Source organism: Odontesthes bonariensis, chromosome 16, assembly GCF_027942865.1.
Source record: "Odontesthes bonariensis isolate fOdoBon6 chromosome 16, fOdoBon6.hap1, whole genome shotgun sequence".
NCBI classification, from domain to species: domain Eukaryota; kingdom Metazoa; phylum Chordata; class Actinopteri; order Atheriniformes; family Atherinopsidae; genus Odontesthes; species Odontesthes bonariensis.
The window spans coordinates 8,699,389-8,720,240 of NC_134521.1; the positions used below are offsets into that span (position 1 = coordinate 8,699,389).

Sequence of the window (20,852 nt, forward strand, 5' to 3'; positions counted from 1 at the left end):
ATTACAGAGTGCTTTTTTTAAATTGATGAAATTTAAAACCATAAACCATCAAACACCCTCCAACTACTTAAGGTTGCAGTCCTCCCCGAGCAGGATACAGGACACAGCTGGAGGTACTGAGAGAGTTTTAAATAATAATTAGGGTCACATGGTTGGGATTAGGTATAAAAAGGTAAACAGTGGCACGAATATGCACGATAAAATGTTAATACTTCACAGTTTTGAGACTATATTGTCATATTGACAGATGTTTCATGTTTCATGAATGACAGGATTCTGGAGTGAGACTTTAATTTGGGCTCAAGCCTGAACCAGATAAAGCGGGAGTGCAGAGTGGATGGATTTCCTCCTCCAACCTCTCTCTTCTGTTAGCATTTGAAGATTTCCTGTGATATTCCCAGCTTGGCTTCCTAACAGATGAGATCCAGCCGTCTGAGGGGGAATCACAGACACATAACTGCAGGTACCACTGAGGATGCCTGCAGAGAGGCCCAGCTGTTGGTCACTCAGAAACTAAGGAACCAGACATTTCAATCAGGAGGCGGTCGAGCTCAAAGGAAACTAAAAGAAGCTGCTCGGACCATATAAGAATACTCTCTGCCTCCTTTTCCTGTTTCCTGTTTGCGCTGAATCCTGGTTCGGAACCCACTATGCTGAGCGTTGTTTGCTGTGTGCGTAACACATCTGGATTGTGTCCTTTCTCCTCAGTCGGTCCAGATGCTCCTCAGGTGGATGTGACTCCGTACAGTTTGACAGAGCGAGGATACTCCGCTCTGGAGACAGAGAACGTCTCTTTGTCGTGCCAAGCTCAGTCCAGTCCAGCCAGCCGGTACGTCTGGTTCTACAACGACTCCCAGGTGCACACCGGGCCGCACTTCAGCATCACAAAGATCCTGCGCGTGCACACTGGAGACTACGCCTGCCTGGCCCAGAACTCCTACCTGAACACCAGCTCCAGAAAGACCATCAGCCTGACTGTTTACTGTGAGTGGGACTCAAATCTCTCTCTGAATTTCTCTGAGTTCAAAGCTGATGAACGTACATTCGTACTGCGGTAACACACAGATTACAGTGAGAAGAGTTCATCACAGCCATGCAGGAGAGCATCAGCAGCGTGTTCCATCAGCAGGCACACAATGCCATCTCTGCAGATTTTTGTTGTGAAGTCACAGACACTTTTTAAGATTTTATTCACTAAATCTGCTGCAGATTGCTCAGCTATTTCAAAATTAAACTAGAACTAAAGAGATTAAACCAGAGTCCAAGAAGTCCAGAAGACAAAGTTTGTCCACAAACGTGTGTTACGGGACAATTAGATCAGCTGTTACACAGCAGCTGCCCTCAGGTTGAGTGCTGTCCTCCATCAGTTGCCAGGATATTCAGATGAGTTTTACCATTTTATTATTATTATTTTTCTTATTGTAGCCAGAACAATCCTCATTACACATTGACTGAAGTTTAAAGGGATAGTTCGCCTCTTTTGACATGAAGCTGTATGACATCCCAATATCAGTAAAATCATTTATGAACATTTTCTTACCCCCTGCTGCGTCCTGTGAGCCAAGATCCAGCCTCGTTTTGGTGTTGATGAAGGTAGTCCGGCTAGTTGTCTGGGGTTTAAAAAATAAAGCGTTTTGCTTCTCAAAACAATATGCGTTCAAGAGTAATACATTTGCATCACAAAATCGTTCTCCAGGAAAAAGTCAGACCGACAGCCGCGCCTGTTACGGTGTTTACTGCTCGGAAGCAGGGGACTGCACAGTCTTCACTTCGGTCTGCACGGTCTACACAGCAGGCAGTGATACAAAGGGAGAGAAAATAGGGCCAAGCCATGTGAGGTGTGACTTTTTCCTGGACAACGATTTTGTGATGCAAATGTATTACTCTTTTGAACGGATATTGTTTTGAGAAGCAAAACGCTTTATTTTTTAAACCCCAGCCAACTAGCCGGACTACCTTCATCAACACCAAAACGAGGCTGGAACTCTGCTCACAGGACGCAGCAGGGGGTAAGAAAATGTTCATAAATGATATTGCTAATATGGGATGTCATACAGCTTCATGTCAAAAGAGGCGAACTATCCCTTTAAGTGCTTTTTATCCTTTGAGTAAAACAGATTTTAGTAATTCATGCATTCAAAATGAGCAGCGTAGGCTGCAACAGTGAGTATGCACCCAGGACTTTTCCTCCGGGCCCTTTTTCAGCTGCTCCATGCCTTCTCTCTGCAGACCCCCCTGATGGCTCCCCCTCCTGCTCTGTGGAGCCGGCTCTGAATCACACCTCTCTGAGGCTGCTCTGCTCCTGGCCTGGTGGGTTCCCCTCCCCTTCGCTCCACTGGACCGGCAACATGATACATGCAGGGCAAGAACAGGTCAACACAGGACAGCAAACAAATCTGCTCACCAGCACAAATATCTTGCTGCCCTCTGGAGGCCTGGTTCCCAACAGCAGCTTGTTTACATGCCAGGGCTCCCATCCTGCCCTGAGACAGCAGGCAGAGTGCAGCACGCGCACATGTGAGTGAATACACCACAACAAACTGTGAAAATAAGAAAAGGATGGAGACTTTGTTTTCTGAGCCTGTCGTGCTTTATTTCTACACCAGATGTTCCCCCTGCACAGCTGGTCTGTTTTGCTAATGTGACAGAGGACAAACAGTATCTGAGGCTGTCCTGCTCCTGGGATGGAGGGGCCCCGAAGGCTGTGGTGTGGTGGGAGGGCCCCAATGGCCAAACTAAAGATGGGGAGGAACAAACCAGCATCCTGAGCCTCAGCTATGGCACTTTCCACTTTGGGAAGCCTTACGTCTGCTACGCGAGACACCCACTTCTGGTCCAAACGAAGAGCTGCAGACTCACTCTGGGTCAGTGCTCATTCTCACCATGCAGTCCAACAAGCAAAAGATACAATAAAGGAAATAACTCGGGAATTTCATGCATTTAGAATCTATAAATCATCAGATCCAGATGCACCTAAAGGGTGAGGGTGGTGATGTGGAGCTTACCTGCAGTCAGGTGAACCATCGCTCTGTTGTTCAAATCCAAGCAGGAAGCATACATTTTATTTTTCTACATGTACGGGGAACATTGCCTTTGATGAAGATCCTTTAAATGTAGCTGCTGAAAAGTGATTCTGAAAGGTCAATAGTATCCTCCATTGGAAAGAATCATCATACAGCGATAAACATGCAACGCATTTTAAAATGTGAAACAAACATGAATATGGAAGCCCAGAGCGGACGTGGTTATAAACTTTTTTCTGATCGTTTTCTCGAGATAACGAATTAATTTACAGATAGTTTTCGAGGCCACTTTCTCTCCCCAGTCCGCCCCTGTTTACATGTGTTTATATGTATTTCTGGCAAAGGAGTACCCCCTTTCATTGAAAACTGATTAAAGTAGCTTATGAATCAAACATGGAATGTGGAGCGTTTGTGTAACAATTCTGCTGTGAAAAAGCACAAAGCAAATCCCGCTGGTGTGACAAGCATTTAGTTTTCTCGAGATAAAGAGTTATTTATCTCGTTATCTCGAGAAAACGATAACGGCACCTCTCGTGCATCATTGGGTAACCATGGAGACGACCTGGTCCCCTCAGCTGGTCACTGATGAAGTCGACTACATCAGCAGGATCACTGAGGTGTAAATGCCTGTTGAGCTGCAGTCGAGCCGGCCATGTCTTTAAATGAGGCGGGCTGATATGAAAGTTATCTCAACAAGACAAACAAATTGCAAACACATAAAACACATATAAAAAGGGGCAGACTGGGGAGAAAAAGTGGCCTCGAAAACCATCGGTAAATTAACTCGTTATCTCGAGAAAACCATCAGAAAAAAAGTTTATGGGCTCTGGGCTTCTGTACCTAAAACAAGAAAAACCTGCATAAATATAAAGATCTTTTTTAGATTATTCAACCCCAACCTATAGATATCTCTCATCTGTCCACTAAAGATAAGGGAGCAGCCAGAAGCATGGCTCTGTTAAATGAAATATTCATTTCAACTACAAATCCTAATGGCTGATTCCCTTATCTTCAGATGAGAATATTACAGAAGCTAACTCCTAACAACTCCCGTGTATCTGTCAGCCATGTTGTATCCAGCAGACCCCCAGCTGCATTAAACACCCCTGCATGTGTGTCTCTGGTGCAGTTCCCGTCAGTAAGCCGGACCTCCTGCTGAGTGATGCGTCTCCAGTGGAAGGATCCACCCTGCGGATGCACTGCAGAGTGGAAAATGGGACTGAGCCCATCCAGTACGTGTGGCAGCATGAAGCTCGCAGTGGCACCGTCACAACTCTTTCACGGGGCAACAGCACCGTCATCACCATCACCAGCGTGGACCGAAAGCATGCGGGCCGGTACCGCTGTGTGGCCGGGAACGCCATCAACAGCGAGAGCTCCGAGCAGCTGCGGCTGGACGTCATCTGTAAGCAGTCATATATCACCGGGCTTTTCTGTGGTCGATCCAGGAGTTTAATGATTTGACAGCAACGTAACGCTGGGATGTCTTTGTTAGATTATTGGAGTTATATTGATTTGTCTTTTTATTATAATTCCAGTTTCTGTGGACGGCCCTGCGCTCCAAAGGTCCGAAGAACAAACTGCATTACTTTTTTTATGCTGTGTTTGTTTGTGTAACAACAGACAAACAAAGTCACAAACTGGAAGCTTCTGTTTGGATACCACAGAAAGCTCAAACAGGATTTGATAATAGACAGCTTTGATAATAACATGTTGGAGGTTATTTGCGTGTGATTTAAGGTAAACACAAGAAACGTGCTAAAGAAAAAATGGACCAGACTCAGTGAATAATTCCCTATAATATAGATCAGTCAAATCAAATCAAATCAAATTTATTTGCATAGCACGTTTCATGTGCAAAACAATTCAAAGTACTTTACATAAAATAAAAGCATTGCAGCAGGGAGTGTAAGAAGCATTAAAAATACATAAAAGAATATAAAGAGAAACAAATAAAATAATTTAAATGAATTTAAAAACAAGCAACAGTCCAGATAAGTTCAAAGATATCGTGCAGATTTAATGCATAGACACATGAGAAAAGAAATGTTTTTAACCTGGATTTAAAAATGTCTACATTTGGTGAAAGTTTAATCTCCACTGGCAGTTTGTTCCACTTGTTTGCAGCATAACAGCTAAATGCTGCTTCTCCATGTTTAGTCTGGACTCTGGACTGGACCAGCTGACCTGAGTCCTTGGATCTAAGAGCTCTGCTGGCTTTATATTCTCTGAACAGATCACAGATGTAAACCATCAGCAGGCTTTTAAAATCTATTCTGTGACTGACTGGAAGCCAGAGTAAAGATTTTAAAGCTGCTGTGATGTGTTCAGATCTCTTAGTCCGGGTTAAAACTCCAGCAGCAGCGTTCTGGATGAGCTGCAGATGTTTAATGCTCTTTTTGGGAAGTCCAGTTAAAAGAGCGTTACAGTGATGGAGTCTACTGGAGATGAATGCATGGATGAGTTTCTCCTGGTCTTTTTGGGAGAGGAAACCTTTAATTCTGTTGATGTTTCTGAGATGGTAAAAAGCTGCCTTGGTGACAGCTTTGATGTGGCTGCTGAAAGTCAGATCTGAGTCTATCAACACTCCGAGGTTACGAACTTGGTCAGTGATTGTAAGGTCCCGAGTCTCAACATATTTACCAACGCTGACCCTCTTCTCTTTGCTCCCAAACAGAATGATCTCAGTTTTGTCTTCATTTAATTGTAGAAAATTATCTCTCATCCAGGTGTTTACTTCCTCCAGACACTGACACAGTACGTCTGCTGGGCTGCAGTCGCCATGGTGACAGAGACACATAAAGTTGTGTATCGTCTGCATAACTGTGATAATTGATGTTAAAATTCTGCAATATCTGACCCAAAGGGAGCATATACAAGTTAAACAGAAGAGGTCCAAGAATTGACCCCTGGGGGACTCCACAAGTCATGGCCACTCGCTCAGATTCATAGCTGCCAATTGTAACAAAATAACTCCGGCCTTCTAAGTAGGACCTGAACCAGTTAAGGACCGCTCCAGAAAGTCCAACCCAGTTTTCCAGCCTGTGCAACAGGATTCTGTGATCTACAGTATCAAACGCAGCGCTGAGGTCCAACAGAACCAGGACTGAAACATTACCAGAATCAGTATTCAACCTGATGTCGTTTAACACTTTGACCAGAGCTGTTTCAGTGCTGTGATGACGTCTGAAGCCTGATTGAAAGTTATCAAGACTTCCACTTTCATTCAGAAAGTTGTTGAGCTGGTTAAATACTGTACAACTTTCTCAATAATCTTGGATATAAAAGAGAGATTAGAGACAGGTCTGTAGTTGTTCATCATAGAGGCATCTAGAGTTCTCTTCTTTAGGAGTGGCTTAATGGCAGCTGTCTTTAGTGATTTGGGAAAAATGCCTGATGCCAGTGAGCTGTTAACTATTCGTAGGAGATCACTTTCTACTGAGGTAAAAACAGTTTTTAAAAAGTCGGATGGTATTATGTCCAGAGAACAAGTTGTTGATTTCAGATGCCGAACTGTTTCCTCTAGGATTTTTTTTTAGGGCTTTTTATGCCTTTAATCAATAGACAGTTGGAGAGAGAGACAGGAAGCAGGGGGCAGAGAGAGGGGGAAGACATGCAGCAAAGGGCCGCTCGGTGCGGGACTCAAACCCGGGCCAGCCGCAGCGAGGACTGTAGCCTCTGTACATGGGGCGGCTGCTTAACCCACTACGCCACGGACCGCCCCTTCCTCTAGGATTTTTAAATCAACAATATTAAATTGTGACATAACGTCAGAGTTATTCCTGGGTTTTAGACACAGATTAGGTTTCTTGTTTGTCTGTGTTGCGTGAATGTTGTGTCTAATCGTTTTGATTTTTTGGCTAAAAAAGTTGGCAAATTCGTTGCATTTCTCAGTGGAGAGGAGGTCTGGGTTTGACTGTTTAGGAGGATTTGTGAGTTTTTCAACCATAGCAAACAGAGTTCGAGAATTGTTGACATTCTTATTAATCATTTCAGATAAATGCAGCTGTCTGGCCTTGCACAGCTCATTGTTATAACTACGCAGGCTTTGTTTGTACAGCTTATAGTGAATCTGAAGCTTTGTTTTCCTCCATTTACGTTCAGCTTTCCTGCATTCTCTTTTCAGGTTTTTGACCGTAGTGGTGTTTCTCCATGGGGTTTTCTGTTTGATCAAGGTGCTCTTGATTCTTATCGGTGCAACAGCTTCCATTACATTCAACATTTTCAAGTTAAAATGATCCAGCTGTCCTTCAACCGACTCTGCGCTCATTGTTGGTAACATAGCTGTGGCCTCCCTAAACTGAGCACTTGTGTTCTCATTGATGTACCTCTTCTTAACTGAGAAGCTGGTTGTTTGAACATTCTGAGTTATATGTAAATCAAATAAAATCCAAAAATGGTCAGACAAGGCCAAATCAATAACCACAACAGAAGAAATATCAACACCTTTAGAAATGACCAGGTCCAGAATGTGACCTCGAAGGTGGGTTGGTTCTGTTACATGTTGCCACAAAACAAACATGTCCAGCACAGAAGAAAATTCTTTGGCATTACCATCCGTCATATTATCTATGTGAACGTTAAAATCCCCGGTCAAGATAAAATGGTTAAAATCAGTCGAAATAACAGACAATAATTCAGAAAAATCATCCACAAAACTTGCACAGTATCCTGGAGATCTGTAAATGATTAAGAACAGGATTTGAGGCTCTGTTTACATTAATTCATTTCACCATTTCTTCGTGTCGGCGTCTTACAAACTATTTACATTTACACACAAAGTTGCTGAAACGGGGATCGGCTGATTCGCTAGTCACATGACTAATCAGCCATCACATCACATGATCGCCCTTGCTTTATTATTTATTATACTTTATTATTTATTCTTCGGCGACAACAACTTGGTTTACGAAATTGTCCCACCATGCGCTGCTTCTTCCCGGTCTAACCCAAAAGCGGCGCTCCATGTACGGCTTGCGTTGCTGCAGTGGCTGGGTTCTCATCATAAAAGCTTGTTGAATCTGGCGCCTCCTTGCCACGTATTGTTGTGCACAGCGTACTACCAGCAGTAGGACATGGAGCAGGCTCCCATGCTGATCGTGGTTGTCCATAATTTCCATATTCTTCTCGATGACACGAATAGAAAGGAAGTGTGTAACTGAAGTGAAGCACGCCTGTTTGTTTTTAGTTTCCCAGCACTCAAGTCACATGACCAACGATACCAGCCTAGCAAATCAGGGAGGAGTACGTCCGCAGTAGCGAGAGCTCAGCATTGCGGATCCCCGTTTCTCACCGTTTACAACTGCTAAAATCAGCATCGTATGCGAATGCTTACGTGGGCTCCGGCGTCTTTGAATCCTTCCACCTATGAAGTCGTATTCGAGTATTTTAATGTAAATGGACAGTGCATCCGCGATAGAAACGATATAGAAACAGATTAGTATAAATGGCACCTTAGGAACACCCTTTAAAATAAAAGTAAGATATTCAAAAGAAGTGAATTCACCAAATGAGATCTCTTTACACTGGAATGTATCTTTAAATAAGGCAGCTTCTCTCCCACCTTTCCTCCCATTTCGGCATTTATCCATAAAACTAAAGTTTGGGGGGGCTGCTTCATTAAGAACAGTAGCACTTGTGCTCTCTGTTAACCATGTTTCTGTCAGAAAAAGAAAATCTAAATTGTGTGAAATTATGAAGTCATTAACTAACAGTGACTTATTGGACAGAGATCTAATATCAAGTAAGGCTAGCTTTGTGGAGTTTACACTGGTCTCTGTTGTATTCTGAGTTGTACGTGATACCGTTAACAGATTAGATAGATTCACCCAGCATGTTGACTGTTTTCGATTCCTTCTTTTACTAATTAATACAGGAATCCTATTGGGTCCCAGCTTGTTCTCAGAACAGTTGTCAGTAATCGGACTTCTATAGCAGGGACCCTGAACACATCACTGATCATGTCAGATCAGTGAGCAGTGCTGACCAACATGTCATTGGGGTAATCAGGTGGGAACCTCCTTTCATCAGTGTTTCGTCTAGTTGGGCCCATGACACCTCCAGGAGGCTAGAGAGTGAACACTGGGGTCCCAGAGTTACCCCCCTAATGCCAGGCAGCACTGCTCCTCACACCACAACAACCATCTTTTCTTTACATAACCACCAGCTCCCCCAGCCTCTCACCAACTGCACACCAGTCACATCGGGGTGGGGATACAAACCCTGGTTCGGGTAGGGGGTAATGAAAGTATAGACGGTGCCAGAGGTGGAGGCAGGACAAGACACACTAGCAGATTCAGCAGACAAACTCATCTAAACAGTCCCTAAAAAATCACTAAAAAGGCCATACAGGCCAACTCACCCAAAATGGCCACCTGGTTTCAAAAGGCTCACATGGGCCACACTCTCCACTTAAATATCCTGAAATTTCTTCCTTGCTTCTTCCAAATGTTTACCCTAAGTGCTCCCCCTGCTGGCCCCCAGCTGCTATTGCTTCTTCTAATCCAAATCCACTGACTGGACTTTACTGCCTCATCTGATACTTCCTTCACTATTTTCCTCACACTCTGTCCACTTACACCCAGCTCCCTCAACAATGAGACAACAGACTTTGCAACAAATCCTCTACATCCTACTTTCACTGGACAGATCCTAACTTTCCATCCTCGCTGCTCTGCTTCTGCCCTCAACTCCACATATCTAACCTTTTCCCTTTATATGCTTCAGCTACTAATTCCTCCCAAGGAACAGTCAGCTCTATGAAATTGAATATGTGATCTGCTGTAACACACTGTCTGGATGATGTGAGAATGCGTCAGCACAGAGCAGGATGCACCCAGATTTAAACCCTTTGGCTGATGTGAGCATGTTTCTGACCTTCACATCTGGATTGTGTCCTTTCTCCTCAGTCGGTCCAGATGCTCCTCAGGTGGATGTGACTCCGTACAGTTTGACAGAGCGAGGATACTCCGCTCTGGAGACGGAGACCGTCTCTTTGTCGTGCCAAGCTCAGTCCAGTCCAGCCAGCCAGTACGTCTGGTTCTACAACAACTCCCAGGTGTACACTGGGCCACACTTCAGCATCACAAAGATCCTGCGAGTGCACGCTGGCGACTACGCCTGCCTGGCACAGAACTCCTACCTGAACACCCGCTCCAGAAAGACCATCAGCCTGACTGTTTACTGTGAGTGTGACCTCTGACTTTTAGGCTCTCCTGCTCCTCTGTCCCTGTGCTTTTCGGTTTGTCACCAGATGCACCATGAGCAAAATCAGCCATCAGTGCTCTGGTTTAGGACAATTAAAGAGCAGCAAAGGCGCTTTCAGGAGTCCCAATGACTCCAGGAACCAATCCTGAACAAGCTTCAGCTTCTCTGATTCTGTGTGTGTTTGTTCCTCTTTTATTGCTTCCAATTAAAGCGACTGTTTGTGTTCATGTTCGTCGTTGCTCAAAACTTTCACGGAGAGGCAAACATGTGAATGCGTGGAAAAATGGGGCAAAATGTGGCAAAAATGTGGCCCTGGAGGAAGGAACTGATTCGTGATTCTTTTGCTGGTGTTGATGAGACTTTGTCCATGAGGTAGTGTTACATATATGTAAATGTAAATGTACTTCATTTATACAGGCCTTTACAGACAATCCTTTCGGTGTACCAAAGTGCTTTACAGCAGGTAATAAATAAAGAGAAGAATAAGTAAAAACAAATAAAAACAATAAAAGAACAGTGAAAGCAATAAAATACAACAAAATCAAATAAGATAAAAGTGTCGTCATACTACTGGGTATTAAAAGCCATCCTAAATAAGTAGGTTTTTAGCCTAGATCTGAAGAGGCCCAGGTCAGAAATAAGACGCAGCTGGACGGGGGGCTTATTCCAGAGCCTGGGGGCAGCTTTGGGAAAAGGCTCGCTCACCCCAGGGTTTGTATTCTGACCTGGGCACTTCCAGCAGAAACTGAGCTGTTGACCTCAGAGCTCTACCAGGACTGTTAAAAGCTCAGATAAATATGATGGGGCGAGGCCATTAAGAGCTTTAAAAACAAACATTAAAAGTTTAAAATCAGTTCTATAAAGGACAGGAAGCCAATGGAGGGAGTTAAGAACAGGAGTGATGTGCACACGTCTGTTGGTGTTGGTTAAAAGACGGGCAGCAGCGTTCTGCACCAGCTGAAGGCGGCTGAGAGAAGACTGGGAGACGCCGACATGAAGTGCATTGCAATAGTCTGATCTTGAACTTATTAGGGCATGGATGGCTTTCTCAAGGTCATGACGACTTAAAAACATTTTAACTTTGGCCAGGAGACGCAACTGGAAAAAACTAGTCCTGACGACATTGTTCATTTGTTTGTCCGACCTCAGATCAAAGGTCAAAGGTCACTCCCAGATTTCTGACAGTTAAACTAAGCTTTGAAGACAAGGTGTCAAAGCCAGCCGTCACAGTATCCCCAAACACCATGCATTCAGTTCTGTCATCGTTTAAAGCAGTGATACTCACTATTGTTTTCACAAGAGCCACATTGGCAGAGCAAAATCAAGGGAAGAGCCACTTTTATCACAACATACTAGAGTCCCCTTTTGCATTTCTACAGATAAAACATCCCACAAAAAAAGAAACAACACAGCCAATACATTTTCAATTAAGACCACATCTACCTTAATACTGGGATGAGCGGAAGCTGGCATGCATGTCCTTGACTTTCTTCATGTTGTATTTGTAGTTTGTCTCACTATGATTACAACAACATTCAAGATGAGCATGGTTTTTGTGCTGGTTTTTGCCCTTTTTTAATTAAAAACCGATCCATTGTGCCTGCATCTCGCGCTGGCTAAAGGAGCTAGCGTGCAGGTGGTTTAAGCGGGCTGCGTTGCCAGGTTTAACAAAGCCCCCTTTAGGGAAACACCATTAAGCCTTAATTAATACTTAATAAAAATACTTAATACTGTGCAGTATTCACTGTACATTATTTGAAAAAAATGTATTGTTATTGTTACCATATTGTTATAAGCTATTATGCGAGTGCGAGCCACATGCGGCTCCTCAAGCAATTGGTGGCTCGCACTCGCATAGTAGCTTATAACAATATGGTAACAATAACTATACATTTTTTTCAAATAACATACAGCGAATAATGAGTATCTCTGATTTAAATGAAGAAAATTTTGGGCCAACCGCTGCCTAATATCAGTGATACAATTAAACAAAGAACATTGATCACTGTTACTATTTGGCTTCAATGGTAGATAAATTTGTAAATCGTCTGCATAACGGTGGAAAGAAAGGTTGTGCCTGGCTATAATTGACCTATAATGGACATCTCTGATAATTGAATGTAGGATACTTCATACTTTACAAGTGTACTGCACATCAAAATGAAGGTGAATTTGAAGAAACGCCTGCAGTAGGAAGACCAGGTAGGTCGTTCCCCAATGCTTTGCCCATCACTGCCTCATATCATATTCCCACAGACCCCCCTGATGGCTCCCCCTCCTGCTCTGTGGAGCCGGCTCTGAATCACACCTCTCTGAGGCTGCTCTGCTCCTGGCCTGGTGGGTTCCCCTCCCCTTTGCTCCACTGGAGCACCGGAGACCCGGTTCTGGCAGGAGAACCAACTCATCCCCTCACAGGCGCAGAGATGCTGCTGCCTGCTGGAGGCCTGTTTCCCAACAGCAGCTTGTTCACATGCCAGGGCTCCCATCCTGCCCTGAGACAGCAGGCAGAGTGCAGCGTGCGCACACGTGAGCCCACAGATCAGAACGCAGATCAGAAAACAAAAGGACATTTTCTGTTTTCACCGCTTCACCAGCCTCTCACATTCGCTCCTCTTCCCCCAGATGTTCCCCCCGCAGAGCCGGCGTGTTTCGCATACGTGACGAACAACAAAGAGTATCTGATGCTGTCCTGCTCCTGGGATGGAGGGGCCCCGAAAGCCTTGGTGTGGTGGGAGGGCCCCGGAGGCCTGAGTAAAGGTGGAGAGGAAAACTCCAACATCCTGGTCCTCCGCTACGGCTCCGCCCGCAGTGGGAAGCCCTACACCTGCTACGCTAAGCACCCTCTGGTCCAAACTAAGACCTGCAGACTCACGCTGGGTCAGTGCTCATTCTCACCGCGCAGCGCAGCAAACGGGACGTGTGATTGGTTGGTTAATTAACATTAACATGTACATTCCCACGCACAGAGGCCCCCGTGTTGCTGACGCAGCGCAGAGTCGTGTCCGTGTACGAGGGGAGTGATGTGCAGCTCACCTGCAACCTGAGAGCCAACTTCCTCCCCACCAACGACATCACCTGGTTCAACAATCAGGGGGCCGACGTCCGAGACACCTCCAAGTACCTGCTGCTGAGCACATCCGCCTGGGCCAACCTGACTGTGAGGGACGCACGTGAGACGCAAGACAGCGGCGAGTACAGGTGCTCCACCTCCAACGCAGTGGGAGGAGCTGAGATCAACGTCACTTTGGTGGTCAAGAGTAAGAAGCCTTCTTTTTTTTAATCTGTAACTGATGTCGGAAGCTAATAAGATTAGCATCATTAAGAAATACTATACCAAGCATTCATTACTATTAGGGCTGGGCAACGATTCAAATGTTTAATCTAATTAATCGCATGATTTCCCTGATTAATCACGATTAATCGCATTTGTACGGAAAATCCAAAAATGAATCCAAAAGTAGTGTATAGCCTTTAGCATTTAGTTTCATTTTAAATGTGCTGCCATATGAATGAAAGTGCCATAACATTTGTTGTGCAAACACACTTTTAACATCAGCATCTTTCTGTAGTTTTTATGTAGAAGCCTCGCTCCACTGTCTGTTTCCTTGAATGACTTGCTGCTATCAGTTGTGTGTTTTGCCTTTAAGTGATATTTTAGACTGGAACTACTACGATGAGAAGACAATTCAACTTGGCAGTGTTTACAGATGACTTTGGTTCTGTCGACTCCGCCGTCTGGAAGAACTTTAAAATGAAAATGGCCGAGTAAAAGTTCCGTACCCTTCTCCATGTTTGGTGGATCCGCCGATTTCTTTCTTTTCCGGTTCCACAGCAGACAGCTACAGACTTTTACAATAATAAAATAAATTAAAAACAGGCAGCTACAGGCTCGGTTAGCGTGGCTTCATGCATCTTGTACAGTTGTTGAAAAATAATCATTTAGTGATATAGGGAGGGCAAGATCATTCCATGTTGTTTACTTGTAGGTCTAAACTCAGCATTGCCTCACCTAATGCTACCACATTTGTCGCTGTGTAAATGCACACACTAGCTGTTGTGTCTGGCTTTCAGATAAAATGGCATTGAATTATTACTTGACAAAAATAAATTAATGAACTTGTAGCCGTAGGCTGCTCTTTGATTTATCAAAATGAATTGATAAATGGGACAAAAAAAAAGGCGAGGCGCATAGCCACTAAATGGCAGAAAGTTTTTTGTTTGTTTTTTTTAAATAAGTGACTCAAGTGATTCAAGTGGTCCCTATAACTCAAATCCCCTCCTCGAAATGATTAAATCAGCCCAGATTGCCCAAAAGATTCGAGTTAAGCATCTCTAGTTCTCCAACTCTCTGCCAGTGTCTTGAAAAATAAACCGTAAATTGCCTCTGGTGGGTTTACGACAGTCTGGCTAGACTGTCGCCTATTTTCTACGGAGCTCCCCCTACAACTTTGGGGTGTGTATTGCATGGTAAACAAACCCCATATTACTGAGCCCTGCTTTAATGCGCGATAAAATATTTATTGGCATTAAATAATTAGCGCAATAATAACGAGTTAACTCGCCCAGCCCTATTTACTATAGGTCAGTGTCTTAAAATGCTAACGGTGCTTTAAAAAAAACAAAAAAAAACACATAGGAGACTGCTGGGAATGTCATAGTTTGCATGTTTCTGATAAGAGAATAAAATTCACAACTTAGGTCAGATTCAATGCAATCTGATCCATAGCTGTCAGTACATTTCTCTCAGCTGATCCGGAGGAAAAGTTATCTGAAAATCTGCTTGTTTTGTCCCTGAATCAGAGCACCCCATGCCGCCCAATGCAACCCTGGTCAGAGTCGCGTACATCAGCCAACATCGTAACGAGGTGGAGCTGGAGTGGCAGGTGGAGAGCGAGGAGGATGGAGGTTGGACAGGCTTCCTTCTGGAGCACCGATGGGTGTCGGAACGACCGGGAAGGCGGGGAGGCAGCAATGCTTCAAAGGAAAGAACAGAGGAAAGATCTGGTTCCCAAGACTGGTACCGTGCCCTGATCCAGGATCCAGATGCCAGGAGCCACACAGTGCGGGGGCTGACACCCACCATCACCTACCAGTTCCGCATCACGTCCGTTAACCACCGCACATTGGGACACGCCTCTGCAGCCGAGTCTCCAGGTACAGTCAGTGAGCCGAGGAAGCTGTGGTCACATGAGAGAGCTTCTCCTGAAGACCTTCTTTTACACAAATGTCTAATCAAACTGACGGTGGGATAAGTCAGTGTATGCCTTTTATTTTTGGTTTGCTTTGCTATTCGTGTGGATGGAAAAACACACACAATGACACAAACTCTTCCTTTATTCGTCCTTCTCTAAATGACCTTGTGTAGGTCTTAAAAAAATCTTCATTGACCTTTTTGTTCAGGACTGGAATACATTCATGGAGCTCGTTCATTTTCTGGGGGAGTGGTGTAGCTTGTAGGTGGGGGGGGGGTCTTAACTTATAGATTTATAAGTTAAGAGACACACCGACTCTCTGGAACTTTTCCATTTCAGGATAATGGAACAGGTCAGGTCACGTTTCTTTAATACGTGTCAAACTGCAAAGCCTGGCATCAGGGCCGGAGTGGGACTCATTTCCAGCCCTGGAGTTCCATGCCTCAGGCCGGCCCACTTTAGATCACGACTTGTTATTAAAATCACGTAATTATCACCTTACATGTTAAGCCTACAATAGCGAACTGTTCTGTAAAGCCTTGTGATTTAGAGTATTTTTCTAAAATATTAAAAATGGTCATAATTCTCAGCACAAATCTCCCCTTTTTTTTTACAAAGCCTTCTGATCAATTCAGGTCAGTTTCATTAATGTAGAACCATCGAGCATCTCAGGGCACTTTTCATAGAGCAGGTCTACACCATACTTTTCATTATATTTATTCTAATAATATTCACTCAATCCCACCTGCCCACTCTGGACCTGTGGGCTCATGGCTGGTGCTCGGTGCTGCATCTTCTGACTCTGATGGGCTACAAGACAAAGTTTCCCAGTAATGTGGTGTCGCATCATACTATTATTTAAATGATATAACGTCACGCAATTCATTGATTTGATAATTAATGAACCTCATTTGACATTACAAACCGCTTGTTTTAGTGGAAAAGTTGACAATATTTGCATATTTAGCTGCGTCTGTTTCCAGAGCTTTCCTCTTTTTAATTCTGGCTTTCTCCGCACCACCCTGACTCTTTCTACTTTCCATCTTTCAAACACCACTGACTGAGTGAACTGACGTGTTACGCCAGGGTGCGTCTGCAAAAAAAACAACCAAACAAAACAAACAAAAGCCGCATTCGGACTGTTGGAACCTTTGGCAGTTCCTTTAACCTTTTAATCCACAGGGCCGTTTTTTCCCTCATTCGGACATACAGGAACTCGGGACCACGGCCCTCAGTTCCTGGAACGATTTTAGCTCCTTCTCCGAGGTCGGGTCTTTTCATGGTTCTATAGAACACATCTGACGGAGGTGTTTGGTGGTTGGTAGCTCCGCCCCTTGTCATGTTGTCACGGGTGAAATGTTTCCTCAAACGACACAGACACAACCTGCGCGTGTTTAATAAGTTAAACTGACACGTGGTCTCCTTTGTCTGCGGCGCTCTGCTCTCCTTTCTTCCTTCATGAAATGAAAAAGTATGGCCTGCGCTCCATCCTCCGTCTCCTGACTCTCTCTGTGAGCTCTTCCAGCCTCCATGCTAGACGCCTGATGTGATCGTCCATGATTAATATCGGTGCGTTCAGACCATACACCGAGCGAATTTTCGCGTCACTCGCGCGAGTTTTGCCGCGGGTGTAGTTGAATTTACTCGCGCGAGTAAACAACGAGCGAATTTTCGCTCAAGGGGGCTATCCATTTCATTCTCTCATCAACCATAGCTGATATAAGTACCATCGCGTCCTTCTACCTGCTGTGGCAGTCCGAGATTCGTCCGACTACAGGCGCTCCATTTCAGCTGCGGAGCGCCTGTGGTTGGTGTCCTGCCGAGAGATCACGGCACCGATCCTCCTGAGCAGGTCATCAAACTGGGTCCTGGTGAGCCTGAAATACCGCTGGAAGCGGCCGTCATCCAGACGCAACTCCTGGAGAAGGCGGTGAAATTCATTCGAGCTGAGTGCACCTCCGGATGATGTCACTGACCCAGACACGACTCCATTTCAGCTGCGGAGCGCCTGTCCATCTGTCTCCGGTGAGTGGCAGATAAATCAATTAAAAAGATCCCGGGACGCATGACGTCCCTGTCGTCCAGAATCTCAACGCTGATAGGCTGTCGTGACGTGAATATTTCGCTGTTGGATTTTCTGAACTCGCGCGAATTCGCGTCTTGTCATTCGCTCTGCGGAATTTGCATCATTCGCGCCGCCGGCTCGAATTTGCATCTATTCGCATCTTTGCATTGACTTTGTATGTAATGAAGTTGCGCGAAAAATTCACACCGCGTCCGGTCTGAACGCACCATATCACCATCATGCAGACCATGAACACGGTGGCCTCCCTGCTCTCCATGTTAGCTTCTTGGTGGTGTTTTTTTTCCTTCTCTCCTTACTTTTTGCGGGTTTTGATTTGTTGTTGAATGTGGCGCTAAAGTAACTCGTCGCTGTCGCAGACGGTTGCGTCGCATCAGTCCCTATCAGGTCCCGACTCATGTGGGAATGCAAACTGAAACAGTTCCCCTGGGGAAGGGCAGCTATTAGAACGGAATTTGAGGAGGACCATTCTTAGAACTGCTCTGTCCGAAAGCGGCTAAACAAACAAAAACAAAAACACGAGAGCTGCCAGTGGAGGCGGCCCAGGGACGGTGGTAGCACCACGTAATCAACCCACTAGCATGCCTGAACACCGGCCCCAACATCACACCGGCCCACAGGGAATTGTCCCGGTCCTCCCGATTAGCCACTCCGGGCCGGCCTGGCACTGACATGAGCTCAGAACAACTTCAGGCACCTACTGCGTGGAGCAGCCGTGTTCTGTCAGAGGTTTAGGGGTTTTCTCCTACGTCTAACTATGATGGCTCTTTTTTTTGCAGTGGAACTACGTAAAAACGCCTACCCTGCTGTGATCGGAGCAGCTGTAGGTGGGATGCTCTTTGCTGTCATTTCCACATTGCTGCTGTTCGTCTACATAATCCGCAACCGCAACAACAATCCTCGTGAGTCCCACACAGAAGTGAATAAACCGACTGAAAAATGATGTGCTAATGTTTGCGTTTCTTCCTCCAGGACTGCACGACATGCTGTTTGGCTCGTGAGTATCTGACCCCGTTTTACTCTCAGAACTTTGCTGTTTCTTCAAGTCAGATGTTTGTAAAAAGTTCTGGAAACATTCCTCAGGACTCTTCAGGTCTATTTCAGCATCACATAGTTGCAATAGATTTGCGAGCATTTCTTTCACTCCACCACATCCCAAAGGCACTCTTTGGACTGCTGACTGGAGGTTTTTTGAGAATTACACAGAATTATTTGACCTGAAAATCAGTTTTGATGTTAGGAATGTTGTCGTCATTCAACCAGGATGGTTAATCTGAATTACTAAATACTCACGATCCTTCTTCCTAATTTGTGATATTGAGAAAATCCTCATATTAATGTCTATGTTAGGGGGGGGGGGGGGGGGGGGTGGACGCAGATGCAGACTTTGAGGATGAAAGCAAACAGGGATTTATTCACAAAAACAAAATGTTAAACAAAAGGCGCGGCTGAGCCGGATAACAAAGAAACCTAAACTGTGGAATAAATTAAAACATTAACAGGACGATGAGCTAAACAAACAACTAAGCATGGCATGGATAAATACTTAACTCAGAAAGCCAAGACAAGACGTGGCGTGAAGGTGCATGGCGGAAGGATCTCACAATGACTGAAAGGAAACAGGGAACCTAAGTACTGTGGGGACTGATGAGTGCAGCTGATGAAAATGAGTGCAGGTGACGTGAATGAAACTAATGACCTGGCAGGGGAAGTGAGGGCAAAGCAAATGGCAAAACTTAACTAAACATGGACTAGAAAACTGAAGACCACCAAAGCATGAGAAACTAAAACACAAAACTAAAGACATGGCACCAAACCCCATGTTCATGACAGTCTATGCTTCTGAATGCATTGGGTTTCCGACCACATGACCAGCTGATTGGGTGTTAGCTCTAACAAGCAGCTGAACCAGTGTAAGAATTGGAAAACTTTCTGGTTGAAATAGGGCTGGGCGAGTTAACTCGTTATTATCGCGTTAACTTGTTAATTATTTAACGCCGATAAATATTTTATCGCGTGTTAACGCAGGTATTATTATTGTAAAAGTCTGTTGAATGCATCACATTCACACAGTTACAGCAAACACCACGAAGCATGGAGTAATAAAATAAAAATAAACTTGCAGGTAACATCACCGTTACAGGTGTGAAGCTCACGGAGCTAACCGGCGCTACTTCCAGTTTTACTTGTTTCAACATAAAAGCACGTATTTCAAAATTAAATTGAAAAAACTACTGCATTTGTCTTCTCAGCGTAGTAGTTCCAGTCTAAAATATCACTTAAAGGCAAAACACACAACTGATAGCAGCAAGTCATTCAAGGAAACAGACAGTGGAGCGAGGCTTCTACATAAAAACTACAGAAAGATGCTGATGTTAAAAGTGTGTTTGCACAACAAATGTTATGGCACTTTCATTCATATGGCAGCACATTTAAAATAAAACTAAATGCTAAAAGCTATACACTACTTTTGGATTTTGCGTACAAATGAGATTAATCGTGATTAATCAGGGAAATCATGTGATTAATTAGATTAAATATTTTAATCGTTGCCCAGCCCTAGTTAAGCACCAACTAATCATCCATACGATCCATCCCTTTTCGGTGCTTTCAGGCCGCACAGCCAGTCCAGGGAAAACATCAACTTTGCAGAGGATGAGGGGGTCGGCCGGTCAGAGGGGGGAACAGAAGGTGCCGGCGGATCGATCGGTCCAGGCAAGATGAAATCACATCTTAAAAATATATTCCTACAAACCAAAGAAAGGGCTCTGCATGTTGCCCCGATGTTTCAGCCATCTGTTGCTCATACACAAGAGTCTTCTACTTCAACCAACAGCAGATCTGAAATTATTAACTGCTCATTTACTTGATTCTGAACCTTTTTCAGGTCCAACTGTGGCTGAACCCCAGGCATCATCATCACCGAGTGCCGCCCCCATCACCCCCATCACCCCCAGCCCTATTTCTAACAGCCAAGCTCCGCCCACTGATGAATGAGCACCATCATCTCTGCGAAGCGCCAGTGGACCAGAAGGCAAACACCTTGTTTCTATGGAGAGTAGACGTCTTGTGATGAAGCTTGATGGGGGGGGTGTAGGATGTTTGAAGGGTGTGATCGTTATTGCAGTTTGAAATTAAACAGGATTTCTTTGGAAAGTGGCGACAATGACTCTGGAAAAGTTTACTTTCTCTATTTTAAGCAACAGAAAAAGCAGGAAGACATAATGCTTGAAAAGTATCTAAATGGTTGAAATCTGCCTGAGTGAAACATATAGTATATCTATAAGCTCTAATTAAGTATTTTCCACTGAAACCTCTCGTCATTATAGTCATTTGAGGCATTAGTAT

At 44.5% G+C, this 20,852-nt stretch overlaps 1 protein-coding gene across 1 annotated transcript; it reads left to right on the top strand.

Annotated features, from left to right (window-relative positions):
- Positions 1-25: 25 nt before the first annotated feature.
- On the top strand, positions 26-20,852 carry LOC142401918 (V-set and immunoglobulin domain-containing protein 10-like 2). The gene is made up of 14 exons (XM_075487371.1): positions 26-113; positions 709-984; positions 2,230-2,517; positions 2,607-2,864; positions 4,153-4,428; positions 9,932-10,207; positions 12,486-12,755; positions 12,852-13,106; positions 13,196-13,486; positions 15,030-15,383; positions 18,284-18,406; positions 18,477-18,501; positions 20,119-20,219; positions 20,392-20,852. Exons 1-14 carry the CDS (start codon positions 26-28, stop codon positions 20,499-20,501), a joined length of 2,991 nt encoding a protein of 996 aa, XP_075343486.1. The 3' UTR covers positions 20,502-20,852.

Coding starts and splice junctions, on each gene's coding strand:
- LOC142401918 (XM_075487371.1), top strand. CDS start 26: ATGAAATTTAAAACCATAAACCATCAAACACCCTCCAACTACTTAAGG. Junction 2,865..4,152: donor GAGCTGCAGACTCACTCTGG/GTCAGTGCTCAT, acceptor TCTCTGGTGCAG/TTCCCGTCAGTAAGCCGGAC. Junction 18,407..18,476: donor CAACCGCAACAACAATCCTC/GTGAGTCCCACA, acceptor TTCTTCCTCCAG/GACTGCACGACATGCTGTTT.